Source organism: Cricetulus griseus, chromosome 7 (assembly GCF_003668045.3).
Source record: "Cricetulus griseus strain 17A/GY chromosome 7, alternate assembly CriGri-PICRH-1.0, whole genome shotgun sequence".
NCBI lineage: Eukaryota > Metazoa > Chordata > Mammalia > Rodentia > Cricetidae > Cricetulus > Cricetulus griseus.
The window spans coordinates 61,183,567-61,203,364 of NC_048600.1; the positions used below are offsets into that span (position 1 = coordinate 61,183,567).

Sequence of the window (19,798 nt, forward strand, 5' to 3'; positions counted from 1 at the left end):
GTTTGTGTTTCTTGATTCAATTTGAGGCAGGGTCTCATTATGTGATTCGGGATGGCCTTAAAAGCTTTTGTAAGCAAGCAGCCATTGAACTTGTGATCTTCTCTCCACTGGTGCTGGGATCACATGTGCGTGCCATGATCCATGGTTTCTGCTGTTCTGAGGATCCAACCCAGGGCTTCTCCCACACCTGACAAACACTCTGAAAGTGTGCTACACCCCCAGCTAGGATGATCATCTTGTAAAGAACTATCCCTGGGTACTGAACTGCCATGCCAGGAGCACCTGTACAAAATGTTGGTGTATTTTGGACATCCCTGTTCTAGGAATAGGTCGTCACACTGTTCATTCTGCTGCTGAACAGTGTGTATGTATTAAAAAATACCAACTTTCTTTTGGAACTGTGAACTTCAAGTATCTTCAAGAAATGTAAGTGAAAGTATAACATGTAACAGCTGGTTTCCAGGAACCTATTTTTGTGAAATATCATAACTCAGTAGTACCATATTTACATACATATGTCGATAGAATGGAAATGTGTGAGTGTGGGGGAAGCAAGCAGACTCTTCAAAGTACTTGGTAGAGAAACAGGATGAAGTAAAATGACTTGTAGTTTAAAGCTCTATATTTTTAAGAATAATTTTCTTTTTATTAATATTATATTAACATGAGTGGGAAAGGGCTGAGTATATGCATGGATGAGCCCACAGGCACCAAGACAGGGCCTTGGAGCCTCTAGAACTGGAGATACATGGGATGAGTTGTCCTGTGAGTGCTGAGAACCTAACCTTGATCCTCTACAAGGACAGGAAGTACTCCTAATCACAGAACCATCTCCCTGGCCTTGATACTCTATATGTATGTATCTATTGAGTAATTGAGAAGACTCACCAAAATACGGAAATAAGTTCAATGGAGGTTTTAGGTTTTTCTTAATTTAATTTCTCTGTGGATACACACTCAAGTGTGTGTTTGTACCAGGGTGTGTGAACATGAACACACAGGACAGAAGAGGGTATCTGATGACCTCTTTTATTTCTCTGCCTACTCTATTGAGTCAGGATCTCTCCCTGAATCCTGAACTCATGTTTTCTCAGTAAACTGGAATCTGTAAAGACCACCATTCCTTCTGTCACCCTCTCCCCTATTTTCAGGGCTGGAAATCAGGTGTTCTTGGGGGGCTGTCTTCTTATGATGGTGCTGGGATGCTAAGTCTGGCCTTCAAGATTAAACAGCATGTACCTCTAACTGCTGAGCCATCTCTCAAGCCCTATCACCTGTTTCTTTTTAATATGTGTAGTGGGAAATTGAAACTGCTTACATAGTCCTCATTGTATTAGTACTGGACCGTGCTGGTCTAGAAGTACAGAGCAATTATACAGATTTCTCCTGGGGAGTGTTGGGAATGCTCAGTGTAAGGAGAATGAGGAAATTCCAGTGTTAAACTTAGATTCTACTTGCTTCCTTGCATGCTTGGCTATTTTCTTTTGTTTGTTTGTTTGTTTGTTTGTGTGTTTTGAGATGAGGTTTCATGTATTTCAAGAATCTCAAGTTTCTGTAGTTGAGGCTGGTCTTAGACTGATCATTAGATCTAGTTCTGGAGCATCAGATTTCATGCTTGTCTTTTCTATTGTATGTTTTATTTTTATTTTTTAATACATCAGTATAGATGTGTATAATCTTTACATGTTATTTACTTAGTTTATTTATTTATGTATACTACTGACCTGTATACCAACCCTTGTTTTTGATTTTGTTTTTGGAGACAGAGTCTTGCTATGTAGACCAGGTGGACAGCATATCAGCAATCTCCCTGCCCAGTACTGGATTTTCACTAATATGCTGGAATTTCACTCATGTGCAACCCCACCCAACGTAACCATTCAAACTTGAGGAACCAATCCCAGGACTTCGAGTAAGGAATGTGGCTCATTTAATAGTATCATGCCCGTTTCTTGGTTTTGATCAAGATTCCATGATGTGTACGATGCTGACATTAGAGGAAATTGGATGATTACAGGGGCACTTGTGATTTTGCTGCAGACCCAGATTCTTTCAGGAAAAAAATTGAACAACAAGGAAATAAATAATCCAAGGAGATCTGTATCTTCCCAGGCTCTAAAACAATTAGCTTCAAGTAGACAGCCTTGCCCAGAGTGTCCTTGTGACACATTGACGAGAAAGAAGCAGTTAGAAGGGTGTGAAATCTCAGATTTCATAGTATTTACCTGAATTTCCAGAATGGTAAGGTTGCTGCATGTGTATCGGGAACTTTTAGTCTGAGGAGGAAGGTTGATGTCATTGTTGGAAGGAACAGTGAAAACTGCAGAAAACTTCACTGAGGCCTGGATCAACTCCAGGTCAGGAGAGTTTGGCTAGGATCTATTGGTCAAATTTGGCATAATGGAATTGCTCCAGTCCAGCAGGGAGTGCTGATGTAGAAATCTCTTATAGAGCAAACATGTAGGGAACAGTCTTCCTAGAGCTGCCCAGTTAATTTTACTTTTTAATAAAAGTTTAGAGTTTTATGTGTAAGTTCAGCTCACGGCTGAGCAGTAATGACATCAGTATGCCATAGATGGTAGGAGGGAGATACAGGGATGGTCCTAGAAATGATGTTTGTAACAGCACATGTCTGCAGCATGCTAAATGTCTGTCAGTGGGAGGCCAGGTATAGAAATATGATGCATTCATGATATAAGCCATTAGCCTGATTAATCATCAGGTAGAGAATGCCAGAAGTCACAATGCTACTGAGAAAATCAAGGTGCAGCAACATGCATATGGTAGAATCCTGTTTGTGCCCACAATGTCAGGGAACAGCAATGTGTGGAGAACTTTTCGATATTTAGACTCAGAGTGAAAGCATGGAATGGGAAAAGTTTGGAAAGAGAGTCAAGATTTCATACAGGTTTCATATGGCTTGACTGCTTTCCTGTATAGATGTGTGCATATAAATGTTTTGAAAAGAATTAATGTTGAACATTATAATGGCTCCAATAGTTTGAAATGTACAAGCTTCTTATTTGTTGAGGTTCTTGTTCACTGTATTGGGGTGATTCGATCATCCCTTCATTGGCTAATGAACTGACAACTAGCTCAGATCCCAGATAGATGGGGCCATTTTCATGGGCAGCAATGCCCATTTTTCTGATTGTCAACTTCCATTAGCCCCATTATTTCATGTTCACAGAACTGATTCACAATTCTCTCCAAGGCAGTGGTTCTGGTACATGAAGAAGCAGGATCCCAGTATATGGGAAATGACAGCAATGCAACATCCCAGACTCACTCCTGACCAACTGAGCTGGAGGCTCTGAAACCCTCTGTATCTCAGGCTAGCCTCTAATTTACTCTGCAGCCAAGGCTGGGCCGGGACTCATGGTAGTCCTCCTGCTTCAGCCTCCTGAGTGAGCCACCCCTGACTTCTTTGATTTCAGAGGAAGTGTCTCATTGCTCAGAATGACCAGTAACTTGCTTATGTGGCTCCTCTGCCTTTTCTTTGCAATTCTCTTGTCTCTACTGCTCTCCTGAGCTCCAGAATAGACAGAGATTTGGGGAATTACCGTTTTAACTGGAGAGCTAAAGCTGTGCCCACACAGCTGGACTTTGATTTCCCATGCCTTGTACTCACATTTTCACATCTTTCCTTCAACCGTGACCTGCTGCTGCTACTACTACTTACATGTATGTACAGGCTGGAGCTTTTCGGATGGCAAAAAAATTATTTCACAGAGGGCAAGATGGAGATACAAGCATGCTCATCATGAGGCAGTTTATAATAGCATATGTTTGGCAGCAACCTAACTGTTCAACCAAGTAAGTAAATTTGAGGTATCCATGATACAAGCAGGGAGCCTCATTGAACAACCTGATATAGGTGCTGGCAGCAACAATGCTACAGAGAAAATCAAGGTTGCCCAATTATGTGTGCACACACTGCTAGGGATCAGCAGTGTGTTCAATTCTTTTAATGCTTGGGCTCCAGGAGGGGGATCTGGGGGATGGGAAGAGTTAGGAGAGGGAGTCCAGCTTTCATGTACCTTTCATGTGGTTAGAATACTTTATTATATAGTTGTGTTATTATAGAGGAATTTATGTTAAACTTCAATACAACATATAAGGAGTTTCAAATGTGCAAGCTACTTGTTCTGTTTTTTTAAAGGGTTTTATTCACTAGAGGGGGAAAGAGGGAGAGGGGAGGGAGAGAAAAAGGGAGGGGGAGAGAGAGAGAGAGAGAGAGAGAGAGAGAGAGAGAGAGAGAGAGAGAGAGAGAGAGAGAAAGAAAGAAAGAATGGGGATGAGGTTACCTTTCCTTTGCTAATGAATAGACTAGCTCAAATAGGTGGACCATTTTCCTGGCCAATGATGTCTATTTTTCTGAAAGTTGACTCCATTAGCCCAGGCTTTTATCGTCAAAGAACTCTTAACAATTCTCTTTGAGGCTGGTGATGCTGAAAGTGGGGTGTGGGGAATAAAGGACACACAACACGTGGGAATTGAGAGAAATGTAATTTCCCATGTTCCTCCTCAGACCAATGGAGGCAGACAGTTTAGAAAATGAATATGGGTTGCCTAGGCTGGTCTCAAACTCATTGCAATTCTGAAACAGGATCTTCAGTACAGGGATTATGGTCATAAGTCTTCATTTCTGACCTGTTAAGTTTTTTTGAGAAAACGAGTTCATCAATTAGGCTACCTGGAACTTGCTCTATAGTTCAGTCTGGTCTCTAATTGGGATCTTCCTGTCTTCACCTGCCAAGCTCCAGGGCTAGAGTCATGTGCAATCATAGCGGGTGTTAGAAAAGGGCTCTCTGTTTCCTGTGATGTCAGAGAATCATTGGCACAGTCAATCCTCCTCCCAACAGGGCAGCCATAGTTCCTCTTTAAATATATGATGCATTGTCAACAGAAATGAATCCCCTCACTCGCTCACTGTCTTATCCTCCTTCCCTCTCTGTGAAGGGTCTTTGGAAGATGCAGTTATTGTCGAGGTCGGTAAGAATGCATATGTGCCCTGCAGCTACACTTTACCTACCCCTGCGACACCTGTGCCTGTGTGCTGGGGTAAGGGACCCTGCCCTTGGTCACAGTGTGGCAATGGGGTTCTCAGCACTGATGAAAGAAACGTGACATATCAGACATCCAGAAGATACCAGCTAAGGGGGAATTTCCTCAAAGGAGATGTGTCCCTGACCATAGAGAATGTGACTGTAGATGACCATGGGATCTACTGCTGCAGGGTAGAATTCCCTGGTCTATGGAATGATAAAAAATTAGACCTGAAATTAGTCATCACACCAAGTGAGTAGACCTTTTCATGTTCTTTTTATCTGTATGAATCGCCCATGGGTCATGATATCATAAAAAGATACAGATTATTATCTCCTCTGATTTCCCTAGATACAGTCCTGGGGGTGGGATGGGAGAACCTAGGATAAAGAGGCCTCACCTGTGAAGGCCAGTGGCACCTTCCATATATTTTCATATTAAGGATGCAGTCTAGAGAAGGGGAAGAGAGGCCTAGACAAGAGAGAGGTTCAAGACCCTTCCTGATCATTAGATCACATGGGGAGTGGCATAGCAACAAGTGCTCGGGCCTTCCTTGAAACGGGAACATTATGTCTGCAGTTACAGTCTGAATTCTCATTTACACAGCCCCTCCCTAGCCAGGTACAGCAAGCAGTAGGAACCCCTGGGTTGAATAAGTTTGTGGTAGGTGTGTATGTGTGCATATTCTCTTATTTTAAGATTATAGCAAGGTAGCTCAGACTGGTGGCGTTGCATACAACATGCTGGGACTAAAGATGTGTACCACATTGCCTGGACAAACAAATCTTTTTTTATCATATTGGGATGAGGAAAAGGCATTATGTGTTAAGATTCTGCATTAGTCACAAACTAATCTGGTGACCTGGGTCAAGGCCTTTCCCTCGTCTGCGTTTCTGTTTCCTCTTCCATCCAAGGTTGATCACACAAACTTCTGGGTTTCCTCTTTCAGGAAAATGCCCTCTGACTCAAAATTAATTTTGGATATCCTCAAATTTTACCAAATAAGATGTGGTCATCATTTCACTTAAGAAGATAGTCATTTATCCATGTCTTCTTGTTGTGGGACTCTCCCTGGAGTAATCACTTGAGCTCAATGAAAAGGGAAGACGGAGATGGCACTGATGGTCCAAAGCCTGGATGGCTATGGGAAGGCTTCAATGATGGGCCCAGCGGTATTCTCATTTTTCTACTTTTTTATTGAAAAGTAATTTTTTTTCTATACAATCAGTTCTTATTAGTGTTTCTCTTCCCCCAGCTCCGCCGAGATTCTTCTCATCTCCCCTCTTGTCCAAATCCACACAATTTTTCTCTCTCATTAGAAAACAACCAGACACTTAAACAATAATAATAAAATAATACAAATTGAGTAGACAAATAAGCAAGATTTTAGAGAAGCATATGTGGCAGTCAGCAAGATGTCAAGGTCAATGACCCATCGCTTTAGCTGTTTCTACAGATCATTCTGTAGTAGGTAACTAGTGAAGTCATTCTTGGCAAATAGTCAATACAAATGTTACTTAAGGTAAATCATTTAAAAAAATCAATAAATCAGCATTTAATCATTTGTCTTTTCTACCTCATTCTACTTTTTTATTTAAAATTTTAAATTTTATGACATTTTAATTATTTAGTGTGTGTGTGTGTGTGTGTGTGTGTGTGTGTGTGTGTGTGTGTGTGTACAGTTTCTAAGAGGTCACATGAAGACAAGAGGACAACTAGTGTAACCAGCACTCAAGAGGCAGAAAACTTATGTAGAAATGAATACTGCCTTGAAAAGCAGATCTTACCAACAATCAAACTGTTAGTGAAGATAGCAATACAGCAGCCTTTGTTAACTCTTAGCAAAACCAAGTATTTCATTAACTGTGACAAACTGATCTACTATGAAAAATGCTTTGTCCTTCTGAAATAAATTTAAATATAAATATGATCTGGAGACAATTATACATTTGAACTCTGAATGAACCAGTCCCAACCTCTGTCACACTTGGAATAGTACTTCTCTCAGGCAGAGAGCCTGGGGCCTGCTCCATCTTTTCACTTAATTCACAGCCCAGCAGATGAGTATAGGGACATGGAGCGTCAAGTTAGACTGCAGTGGAAATAGCACTAATGAATTCACACCCTTGTCCACTATTTTCTTCCCCTAATTTCTGCTGGGTCACACTCACCATGGAAACCACTCCTAACATGAAACACCCATCCTTACCCTAAGATCAACCACATAATTATGCATCATATTTCATATGTCATGAGGCATTAGAAAGCACACCCACCTCTGGGCTCCTTTCTGTTTATCTACTGGAGAAGTTAAACTTGCAGCTCCTGTGACTTAAGTCCCTTTGTGGAAAGTAAGGAAAACAACTTTCTGAGTGACAATAAAACATAATCCTGAGGCACTTCTACGTTAAGCCTTGCCCTCCCTACTTACATTTTATTTTTTACTTTTAAATCCTAGTCTTCTTGGTGGTTTCAGTAACTAAGATAGAAGGTCATTTCCTGCATTATCAATGACTGTCTCTCGAGGACACAGCTTATGGCATCTAAAGAACCCAAGAAATTCTATGTGTTCCTGTTTGAGAGAAAACTCCTTGGTGTGTGACAAGACTAAGTACTATATTAACAGTGACCGTGCATATGAATTGCTAAAGGGCCATTCTCTCCACAATTGCTCCAAGTGAGAACATCAGATGAACTGCCACAGGAAAAAAATACAAGTGTGGTTATATCCCATTGCTTTCTTCTGCAGTCTTGGGATGATGACCCCTCAGAGAACAACTAGGATGTAATACTTGAGTGAAAACTGTCATCAGTAATGTCAAACTTGTCTTTGGTGGCTTGAGGTTGCTCTGCAAATTGAAAAGTTTTGTTCTGGTAAGCATGGAAGACGACTGAACTGTGGAGAGAGTTGGCAGAAAAAGAACAAGCCAGTTACTTTTTAGGTCTGGGCAGAGTTTTCATTTACGATTCAGGAAGATGGGGTATTTTCACAGCAGGAGCCCAATTCCCAAAACTGTAACAGGGAATGAATAGCACCATGTAGGGACCTGATATTAATTCATAGAAAAGTTTGCTTAATAAACATCAGCCAAATTAGGAAACATTAAAACAAAAATAATTCATATTGGCATCCATCAGGACAGTCATGTAATAAAGCACAAAAGTAAAATGTCTAAAAAGACAGATACCCAACATCAAACTGAGTTACCTAATCAATCAGGGTGTACACTTTGGAACTGGGCTAAGGACTGGATGACTTGTGTATTTACATCTTAGGACTGTGGCCCTTTAGAAAGGGGTAGGAGGGCCTGGTGACCCATGCTAGATCCCTGGACCCACAGAAAGGTAGAAGGAGACAGCCAGCTTCAGAAAGTTGTCTTGTGACCTTCACAGATGCCATTGAACTGCATGTGTACACACAAGCACACCAACAATAGCAACAACAGCTTCCATCACAATAATAAATAAATAAATTCTTGTTTAAAAAAATAAACGGTTTTGAAATCTGCACAGCGTCTGCACACTCTAACACTAACAAACAAGGGAAATGTGTAAATCAATGAAGCAGGGCCTTTCCACGGGGGGCTGGTGGACTGGGAAACAGTTGCAAAGTCTACAGTACGGCACACACTCGTGTACACCACATGCACAAAAACATCAGTCACAGCAGGGAGAGGAACTAATTTTGGGAGAGCACTGCTGGTATTTGTGGGTCTTCCTTTCCCATTATCTGTGGGAGGGGCTTTTACTCTGGTGGTCACAGTGGACTTGCTATGTGAGCTTCCTAAAACTCATGAAGTAGCAAATCAGAGTAGAAAACAGACCAACTTTAACTCATGGGTAGTGTTTTGACAGAATGCAGTTTTGTCTTTTGTACAATGGCCATCTCTCCTGCTGAAATGCAGAACCAGTCAGCCACACGAAGAACACCTATGCTGCCATTTACAAAGAAGATGGGGCAAAGCTTTTCTCGTGTGGGTCAGTATTACACGTCCATATATGGAAACAACTTAGGGTCAGAAAGTGCAGATGAGCCAATGTGAGAACTGACAGAAAACAGTCTTTTTGTTTTGTTTTGATCTTCAATTTTGTATTGTTGGTTTTTTTTTTCCTTTTGTTGAAAGAAAGAGGGAGAATATAATGTAGAGTAGGTAGAAAGTGGTGTGATCCAAGAGGAGTTGGTGGGTGGAAAGGAGCATGACCAAAACAGGTATTATGAAAAACACTTTAATTAAAAATAAGTAAATGAAAAAGAGGAGAAGGAGAAAGAGGAGGAGGAAAGGGAAAGAAAAAAAGGAACAAGGAGAAATCTACAAGACCGCAAGTTCCAAAGCAATTGGCACAGGCCGAGACAACTTACCTCTCTGACTTCTTGTTTCTCATGTGTCTGCATGCTGAAATGGAGTCGGGTCGGGGGTAGAGGGGAGGAGTTGAAAGGAAAATTGAACATGTCATCAAAAACATCCATTATGTTTTCTACTAAACAGGGTATTATTTCTGTTTTTAATCAAACTTTCCCTCATAATGTTGGGAAGTGCCTTCCTGTACCCCATAGGAAGTTTCTTCTCTTCAATCACGGACTGGTGCACTCACCCACATAGCATTCCTAATGTGCTAGCATGACATTCGTAAGTTGTCTTTCACTGAAAACAAATGAAGTCTAGGTTTGTAAATTGACTGCTGGAGAACAAGCTAAATGTGGAATCTCCAGGTGACCTGAGACACAAGGTCCTACTAATGGTCTCGTCCATCAAAGATCCTTTAAAAAAGTCACTAAAGTAGGCCGTACTGTCCAGTAATGAGAGACAGGTCAGTAATGAGCTCCTGTGTGAGGTCTTGAACAGCTGATGAGTTGGGGTCTCACACGGGGAGTGGACTACAAAACAGAAACACTGTGTTTGCCCTCACGAACTCAGCAGGAAATGGTCTTGAGGTATGGATTCCATCCTCAAAGAACTCTGCTTTAGCATTAGTCATGTAGTTTGCCCTCCCAATGCTTCATTTGCCTCTTCTATTAACACTTATTAACACCAGAACACTCATAAATATCATCATGGGGTCAAAACCAGTTCCCCAGGCTAAGGCAGAATACACCAGAAGTCTTGAGAAGGTGTATTGCCATCCAGATCTCACCCTGTGAAGCAAACTACTGTTCCAGTCTTTAACTTTTTCTTTAAAGATCTGTCTCTCTGTCTCTGTCCCTGTCTCTGTCTCTGTCTCTGTCTCTGTGTCTCTGTCTGTCTCTGTGTCTCTGTCTCTGTCTCTGTTTCTCTCTCTCTCTCTCTCTCTCTCTCTCTCTCTCTCTCTCTCTCTTGTGTGTGTGTGTGTGTGTGTGTGTGTGTGTGTGTGTGTGTGTGTGTGTACTCGAGACCAGAAACCTGATAAACTGGAGGCATGGAGGCACCAAATGGAGCTATGGATACAGGCAGTTATGAGTCACCCACCCAGGAGCTACCTTGTGTAAGTACAATACATGCTCCTAAGCGATGAGCCACCTTTCCAGCCCCACATTAAATTCATTTATGGAAAACTTGAGTTCAAGTTTTCTCTTGAGGTGGCCAACAATTGAAACATAAAGCATATGCTTGTAAGTACAGCAGGATAAAAAGTTCAACACTGGCCTCAGCTACACTGTAAGTTCCATGCCAGCCTGGGATGTACAAGACCCTGTCTCAAAAATGCCAAAGGATACAAATCAAACAAACAATGGTACTTAGAAAAAGAGCCACCCATATTTAAGTTTTACACATTACATGAAACAGGAAATTTTATGATACTGTAACAGGGGTCCCCGGACATTTCCTAAGTACTAGGAATAATCTCAGTGCATAGTATGTAGTGACACATCCCTGGGATCCAAAGGGACTACTATAAGTATCTTGGGTTGGGGAACATAGAGCAGTCATGTGGAATGCAAACCCCGTGGCATGTGGAGCTCCTTAAAGCCAGTCACAGTGGTTAAGAATCCTTGCTCTAGGTACTAGGTCTGGGAAATATACATGAAACATGCTGTCTCCTACCAAAGGACTAAATAAGTTAGAACAAGTGCCATCTTGAAAGAAATGTGAGAAGACATCATTTGGCAAGAATAGCTATGGAGTGAGCCTTTTCCTAGGGTCAGAATCCATGTTCAGACACCATTCTCTCTAGTCACAGCACTGCTTTACATGACCGGTCTCAGAGAATGTGAGGCCAAGCTCTGAGCACTCAGAGGCAGGCATAGGACCTCTTTGCTTTAGAGTTAAAGGCTGAGCAGAACCCCTAATTTGCTCAGTGGATTTAAAGTGGCTTTGCAGTATGCTATAGGGGTAAAAGGTTCTTTGTGTGTTTGTTTTGTTTTTTATTTTTGAGGTTTCTCTGTGTAGCACTGGAGCCTGTCCTGGAACTCGCTCTGTAGATCAGGCTGGCCTCAAATTCATAGGGTTCTGCCTGCCTCTGTCTCCTTACTGCTGGGATTAAAGGTGTGTACTACCACCTGACCTGGTATAAAAGATTTGCTCTGCCAAAATTCCTTGGATTTCATGCTCATTTCTCAGGGAGACCCATTTCCATTGCTAATGTTGAAGTCTTGATAAAGTTACTCACTTATGGTCAACAGGATGCCTGTGAGAAGCAGCAGCACAAGGGACACGGAGATTCCAATATAGAGGCCCTCAGTAGAGATCTTCTGGGGATGTGGTGTGGGGACCACTTCCTGAGGAAACATCAATCATTGAAGAGACACCAAATGGGATGAGCAGAAAACACACCCAAGACCTCAACCTAAACTTTACCTCCATTTTCTGTGGCTACTTCAGAACAAGCAATTATATGGGAGTGTGCACCTTGATTCCCAGTACTTGGGATATAGAGGCAGAAGACTATCTGAGAGTTCCAAGACAGTCTGGTCTACATATCAGTTCTGGGACAGCCAGGGCCACATAGAGAGATTATGTGTGGAAATAAACTAGAATAGAACATGCAAGTAAAATCAAACAACCTGAGCTGGTACTAAGTTGTTCAAATCCAGACAATGCAAACTTCAAAGTGTCTAGGAGAAGGATGAAAATGTTTTCTATGAAGTGTGGTATGACAACATGGTTGCATATTTTTGGGAGCACTAAGTTTCACTAGGTTATTCCTCTATTGAGAAAAACAATGGTTCCCATATAAGTCGGTGCTCTGGTGTTTCCAGCGTGTGCTCAGCTGCTGAGGCTGGTCTTACCTCACAGATCCTAATACTCTTATAAAAGGCAATTCTGGATTTTTTTTAAATGAAGCTGTGTCTCACTTCTCACTTTGTAGCCAAGCCACAGCTAGCCTGGACTCTCTGTGAAGACTGGCCTCTACCACAGAGATGCACATGCCTCTGCCTTCTGATGGCTGGAATTAAAGCCATGGACCCCCATTCCCAGCAAGATCTACATCTTTATAAACCATTCAGAAGAAGCTGTTCCTGAATGCAGCCTGATTAGCACCCTGTGATCATACAGAAATTCAGAATCTCCCCTAATGCTCTGATGCAGGTGATCAGGGATCAGTACATACTGGAATAAGCAGGAGACAGGCTGGCAACAGGTGACTCAACTCTAATAGCTTAGCACTAATCTACTAACCCTCATCAGAGCCCATGGATGGTTTAACTGCAAGGAAAGGGAGTAGCAGAGACCAGGTGTTTGCCTGTGTATGAGCCTCATCTCTGGAGTCACAATCCTGGCTCCTCTGCTTAGTCAGGGGGAGCATGGACAAGTTAGTTAAGCTCTGTGAGCCCTGACTCTATGTCCTCAAACAACATGTTCAGTAGGTTCTCAGGAAAGAGATTTTCAGGTATTCTTGACAAACACTGTGGGGATATAAAGTAATGTGTGTTGGTTTTGAGACAGGGTCTCATGTACCCTAGGCTGGCCTGACACTCACTAAGTAACCAATATGATGAACTTCTGATCCTGCTGCTTACACCTCCTGAGTGCCTGGATCACAGGCGTGTCCACTGTATCCACATGAACATTTAATTCATAGCATTTTCCTGATTATGAATGGCAGCAATGTCCAACCTTTCTCACACATCTTTCCATATGTTTTTTTCAATCTCTTTGTGAGATAGAATCCAGGTAGTTGATCTACAGGTTAAAATGAATGCTGCTGTTGCTAGGCATGGAGGGGCACACCTAAAAATCCCAGAACTTGAGAAGTAGAGACAGGAGGTCCTGGAGTTCATGATCATTCTCAACTCCATAGAGAATTCAAGGTCTCCAGGAGACCCTGTCTCAAAAACAAACTAAAAACCTAGACACCAGCACATGAAAGTATATGTGCCCTGTTCTCAATGCACCTAGAGCCAGCCAGACAGCTTCAGAGTTCAGGTTTTGCTAATTCTTGTTTTGAATTTAATTCTAAATTATTCCTTCTTGCTGGTAAAGATGGCTGTACTGCAGTTAACACAGCTCAGGTACAACTTCCCCATGTAGGGTTGTGCTAAAAACAGCACAAGTCTGCTCAATTAGCAATACTTTCAACATGGCATGATGGTTTCTGATGTTGCACTGGGACACATAAATATGATACGTTAATTTATTCTCCTCTAGTTAGCTCATTCTTTTTATTTTAACCTAATTTTAACCATGGAAAATCTCTCTGTGTGTCCTTACCTCCCTCATTGATTTGTAAAATAGCATTTATTAGGCACCTCTAACAAACTTGCCCACCAAAATAAACTCAATACCCTTTTATAGTCAAATTCTTCTCTTTACAGTGGATTTATTATCATATATTTAATACTGTCTTTGTCTCCCTGGGATTTTTGATATAAGGTCTCACTATGTAGCTCAAGCTGATCTGGTAGTCCAGGCTATCCTCAATTTGGCATCCCCTGTGTCAGCTTCCTGGATCCTACCATAAAGGAATAAACAATTATGCTTGACTCCTTTTCTCTTCTTCTATTTATTTGTTGTTGAGACAAAAGTCTGTGAGCTAAAAATTTTTTTACAAGTCTTTAAATGCAACTCGATTCCAGGAATATAGACAAGAGAATCACATCATTAACACAGGGAGGGATATGCTTACAGTGTGATTACTCCAAGGGCGGTGGGAAGATGTCACAAAGACCGTGTAATCTGCTCAAAAGGAATGAAAATTGTCATTAAAAAATGTTAGTTTTGTAGTATAGGCACTACACATATTCACAATAGCTTCTATGATAGATTGAAATTTCAACAGCATGAGCGAATATCATAGGCACGAGGTGCACCTCACTAAATACTAGCATTTTACTAAATTTATCTAGGAAGTTATATATCTTAACCTTTCTATTCTAGCTTCATGGAAAATACCCCCCTTTCTCCCTCCCTCCCTCCCGCTCTCTCAATAATACATGTACATGCCTGGGTTTATCCATAAATTTAGGTGAGTCAGATGACTTAGTTTTGGAACAGTTCAAAGTCCCACTTCACCAATACTTCCATATAAGCTGAGGATGCTGAGTACACACACACCGAAAGGTCAGGGTGAAGCTTCTCAGAATGAGTGGAACTACCACGGCATCCAAAACAGCTTGTGTGTTCTTATCTAATATGTCAGTAGCCTTGGCTTGGATCAGAATTGCTTCAGAAATCAGCTACAGTATCACCTGAGTCACCATGTCACATATGTGAGGATTGGGATTTCCTGTGGCAGGAGAGTCCCTGAACTCCATTCACATATTGCGGTGTCTCTGAGATACCTTATTTGGGGGGAACAGATTATAAATTTTAAGCTTTCTAAAATCGGTATGTACAGAATTCTCATGCTGCTGAGTAACAGCAATAAACAAATGCTTTATATCCTAACAGTGAGTACCTGCTTCATTTTATTCTTGAAACAGCATACATCAGATGGTTCTACATTTGTAGTTTTACTAAATGACAGAAATTTCTGCTGGTAGTACACACACACACACACACACACACACACACACACACACACACACACACACAGCCCAAAACATGAGTGGTAATACTGCAAGGTCTATGGAAGTCGCAATTACTGCCAAAGCTGGCACTGCCAGCATGAGTGAAGTTCGATGACTTATACCCCTCCACATTCTCATATTACTAAGCTTACATTTTTACTCATTGGGAGCTCACTTCCAAGGAGCCAAAGACAATGACTAGGTTCAGGAAACATCTACAGTCTAGACTCTGTGACTTAGGACCTTAAGCACAACCTTCCAGGTATAAGTGTGACTCAAATATGAAAGAAGATAAAATTTTAATTCAATACTGACAGGCATGATGTCGCACACCTTTCATCACTAGAGGCAGAGGCAGGGAGATCTTGGTGATCTCAAGGTAAGCTTGATCTACATCATGAGTTCCATTCCAGTCAAGTTGAGATCCTGTCTCAACAAAGATCTAATCTCAACAAAATAAAAATCAACTGATACCACCCCAGCCAGTCATATGATCACATCAATTGTCACTGCTTTTCTAAATCTCAGTTTTCAGTGAAATCAGTAACTTATCTTTGTTCTCCAAATTCAGCCCACCCACTGAAGCAGGCAGAAACTAATATTGAGAAGTTCTGTCAGTCCTGAGTGATCCTCACAGTTCCCCAGCGCATAGAGTTGCCTAGAGCAGAGGGTGAACATAAAAGGGCTGGAGAATCACAGACATTGTGAAGCAATTGTTCAGAATCCATCTAAGAACACTTCACCTAGATTGTACTTATGGCTGCCTTGTTGCTCTCTGTGTCCTACAGCATCCCATGAGAAGGTCTCTGATTGCTGAAACATGTGGTTTTTACCTGGTTTTGGTGTAAGTGTGTTTGTTGTTGGTGGAGGAGTACAGGTAGAGATTCTGGGTTTTTTTGGACCATCTGTGAGTCTTGTTGAAGTAGTTGTGGGTTTTGTGGTAGTTGAGAGTCTCCTTTTAGTAGTTGTGGGTTTTGTGGTAGTTGAGGGTCTCCTTGTAGTAGTTGTGGGTTTTGTGGTAGTTGAGAGTCTCCTTTTAGTAGTTGTGGGTTTTGTGGTAGTTGAGGGTCTCCTTTTAGTAGTTGTGGGTTTTGTGGTAGTTGAGGGTCTCCTTTTAGTAGTTGTGGGTTTTGTGGTAGTTGAGGGTCTTATTGGAGTAGTTGTGAATTTTGGAGTGGTTGAGGGTCTCCTTTTAGTAGTTGTGGGTTTTGCGGTTGTTGCTGGTCTTCTTGGAGTAGTGATAGGTTTCCTGGGAGTAGTTGTGGGTTTTCTTGGAGTAGTTTTGGTTTTCCTTGAAGTAGGTCTGGGTGTATTGATAGATTTGAATCTACTTGTATCTGTAAGTCTCCTTGATGAACTTGTTGTAACTCCTGAATATGAAAGCCAAGGGTCAGCCGAGCAAGAAGAAAGAAGAGCCTTTGCTGCAACCATTCTCCAGCACATCAGGGAGAGGCTGTCTCTGGGCAGAGGCTCCTCTCCTGAACTTCTTTGTCACTGACCTAACTAGGATGTTGCAGGGTGGGGCAGTGGAGACAGGCTCACCAATAGGTGGCAGGTGTGCTGACAACATGGAGATGAGAACAGAGCTCACCTTCCTACTGAAACACATTCTAAATGATAGGGTTCAGATCCTCAGATCTCTCTCAGAATCGCTGTGACACTAAGAGGATATGGGGCCCTGTAACTGATCATTTTCTTCTCAGTGGTGACAGAGTTCACCCACAGCATGTTCAATGCAGTCAGTCTTGAGAGGACACCACACAGTGCTGCATCATAAGGCTAACTAGACTAGTTAGCCTGCAAGTATTCCCACTGTGTGGGCAGAGGCTTGAGAACAATATAAACCCTCCACGGACAGTAGAAATCTCTGAGGTAAGAGAAAAGCAAACCAACAATCTAGTCAGAAGATCACTAAGAGGACAGAACGAGGAAAGAATCAGCAACTCAGGACATTTGCTTATCTTGTTCTGGGGCATTTTTTTCTCCCAGGTAGATGAGAAAGTGTAAAGGAGCTGATGAGGGTCCTAGGACAGCTGGAGAGGAAGCCCGATGTGTTCAAAACACAAGAAATTATAATAAATGGTGGTTAAAGGATAAGGCAGAGTATCACTTTTGAACCCCTTGACTGGCTAAACAGAGAACTTTTAAACACTGACCTATGAAATCTTTTCTATGCTTGATAACAGCTCGCTGTTAATAATTTCAAACAGCTGGACATTGTGAAACAGGGTTTTGATGCCATCAGTCCAAAGACAGGGCATAGTCTGATCTATTTGTAGAAATCCTGACCATCCATACCACACAGTGAGATTCAGTGACAAAAATAAATAGATAAATAAGAAGGTAAGTGCCGGCCGTTGGAGGTGCATGCCTTTAATACCAGCACTAAGGAGGCAGAGGCAGGCAGATCTCTGTGAGTTCGAGGCCAGCCTGGTCTCCAGAGCGAATGCCAGGATAGGCTTCAAAGCTACACAGAGAAACCCTGTCTAGAAAAACCAAAAACAAAAGAAGGTAAGTAACAAACTGCAAAGGTTGAACAATTACAAAATGATTCATGAAAATTTAAAGATAGAGACAAGTTAGAATTCAAGTCCTAATCGCCTTGTAGTCACGGCGATTAGGACTATCACCAGAAGAAGGTACATCCTTCAACTCCTTTTGTGAAAATGATGTCCACATGACAAAAGAAGATTTATAAAGATTTAAGAGCTGGGGCTTTCATGAACTTCTCACTAGTAACCACTGAACAGTATTGGAAGAGAAAGACTTTCCCATTGGGCCATTTCAAAGGCCCAAGGCAGGACAGAAATGGAGTAGAACTCTCCACTACACCTGTGGCCTGTGCTCAGCAAGGTCAGCTGACCATTGTTGAGGCCAGCTCATCAGTACAGCAGCACCCTGCATTGCCTGCTTTTCAGGTTAGAGATGTAGTGGTTTCCCAGTGTTGAGGACAGGTGGCTTAATGTCACAAGGCATTAACTCAGAGGCAGGGATACCCTTTCCTTCAAGTCATGTCAGCTTAAATAAAGCTCCTTGCTATATTTCAAGACAGAAAAGAGATGCAGTTTCATGGAATAACAAGACTGTTCTAAGTACAGTTAGGACCTGGGTCCTGACTTAGCTTTTGGTCTTGAATTACAGTTGATCTTAGGGCGTAAAAATAAATAAACAAGTTGGTGGCATACAACTGAATTATGAGGACTAGAGTGCTATTGGCAGGAGGACTGGGGCGGGGGCATGGTCATTAAGGGACAACCTGAGATACATGAGATTATGTCATTTAAAAAAATAATAAGAAGCAAATGTTTAATCACAAGCATGTTTATAAGACCCTTTATTTCCTTGTTCTAGGAAAAGAACAAATTAAACAGAGGACTCGGTTCACTTGCAAGACATAAGCAAAGCAACAAGGCCGGCTTACCTGGCTGAACTTGCAGTGAGATGGTCAGTTTCTGTACACCATTCGGGCCCTTCATTTTCACTCGACAGCAGTAGAGACCACTGTCGCTCTCAGCGGCATTCTGTATGGTCAAGGACACATTTCCTTCAAGAAGCTGTCTCTTCAGCTGGTAGTGATTGCTTTTCCGATAGTAGATCCTGTAGCCATCAGTCCAGATAAGTGTTTGTCTACATGTATCCCCACATTCTCCTCGGCCCCAACACATGGAGGAGATGCCATTAGACACTGGATAAGTACATGGCAGTGTCACAGGGTGACCCACCACTCCATGCACTTCTGGGAAGGAAGACACAGCAGCTGTGATTTAAAAAGAGAAAGTGGCATTGGAGAAGGAGCACTCATCTTTTGCTTATGATTGATTTTACTTCTTCATTCCTTTCCCGTTTTTCCTTTTGGCTCAACTGAGACCTGAACCTGAGGCATAGGGCATGGCAGACATGTGTTCCATCATTATGCTCCAGCCCTTCTTTGCATTTTTCTTTTAGAGTTTTCATAGCTTAACTTTTTCATTATAAACACTTTTCTATTAGCTTGTTCTTCATAGTAATGATTAATGTAATGGTTATGTGTGTGGATAAAGCAACATACTGCACTGTATTATATTCACACTGTAGCTTTTAATTCCTTTTGTATTTATTATTTATTTCCCTCTTTCTCTCCTTCCTTCCTTTCTTAATCTTTCTTTCATTGTTTTTCTTTTTGAGATAGAGATCACTAGGTAGTTATCACAAGCCTAGAACTCTTTATGGAGGCTATGCTAGCCTGAAACCCTTGGAGATCCACCTTTAACTCTGCTTTCTGACTGCCTAGATTAAAGGCATGCACCACCATGCCTGACCTGTTGGTTTGTTTTCAGGCAGGATCTTGCTCTGTAGCCCAGGCTGGCTCATATTTACTATCCTCCTGCCTCAGAATCCTGAGAAATGGAACTTCAAGCATGTACTGCAGACATTAACTCTAAGTCTTAAAAGGTGAAAGCTGCTTTCCCAGAAGCTGTGCATGATGATGGGTGCCTGCCAAGCTGGAACTGGAAGGTGAAGTCAGGAAACTAGTGAATTAACAACCAGCCTGGGCTTATGAAAATCTGCTTCAAACCGACCTTAACTCCCCTCAATGCTACTGAAAATGACACCACTCACTTTACCGACCTCTCTTATACAAAGCCGAGGTCTTGTTTGCAGCATTTTTGTTGCAAAGACAGAACTTTACTGACTTCACATCAATTTTCAGAATTCTTTTTGTTTGCTCATATGTTTTTTGTTGTTTTTTAGAGACAAGGTCTTGCTATGTAACCCTTGCTTAGCTTCAGTATTTAGAACTCTGTATGTAGAACTGGCTGCCTGAATTCATGGAGATCTGCCTGC

General features: G+C 41.8%; 1 protein-coding gene across 1 annotated transcript; it reads right to left on the minus strand.

The window, feature by feature from the left end:
- Window positions 1–6,271: 6,271 nt before the first annotated feature.
- Window positions 6,272–18,714, minus strand: LOC100768366 (hepatitis A virus cellular receptor 1 homolog). The gene is made up of 5 exons (XM_035447949.1): window positions 18,396–18,714; window positions 14,092–14,141; window positions 11,635–11,743; window positions 9,410–9,443; window positions 6,272–7,945 (listed from the first exon to the last, which is right to left on the minus strand). The coding sequence occupies exons 1-5, from the start codon at window positions 18,637–18,639 to the stop codon at window positions 7,828–7,830; spliced, it is 555 nt and encodes a 184-aa protein (XP_035303840.1). The 5' UTR covers window positions 18,640–18,714; the 3' UTR covers window positions 6,272–7,827.
- Between the last annotated feature and the right edge of the window lie 1,084 nt (window positions 18,715–19,798).

Excerpts from the sequence above, each read along its gene's own strand:
- LOC100768366 (XM_035447949.1), bottom strand. The coding sequence starts at position 18,639 with ATGTGTTGGGGCCGAGGAGAATGTGGGGATACATGTAGACAAACACTT. Across the intron at positions 14,142-18,395 it reads CTCACTGCAAGTTCAGCCAG|ATTACACGGTCTTTGTGACA; the intron begins GTAAGCCGGCCT and ends CCTTTTGAGCAG. Across the intron at positions 9,444-11,634 it reads AGGCATCCTGTTGACCATAA|CATGCAGACACATGAGAAAC; the intron begins GTGAGTAACTTT and ends ACTCCATTTCAG.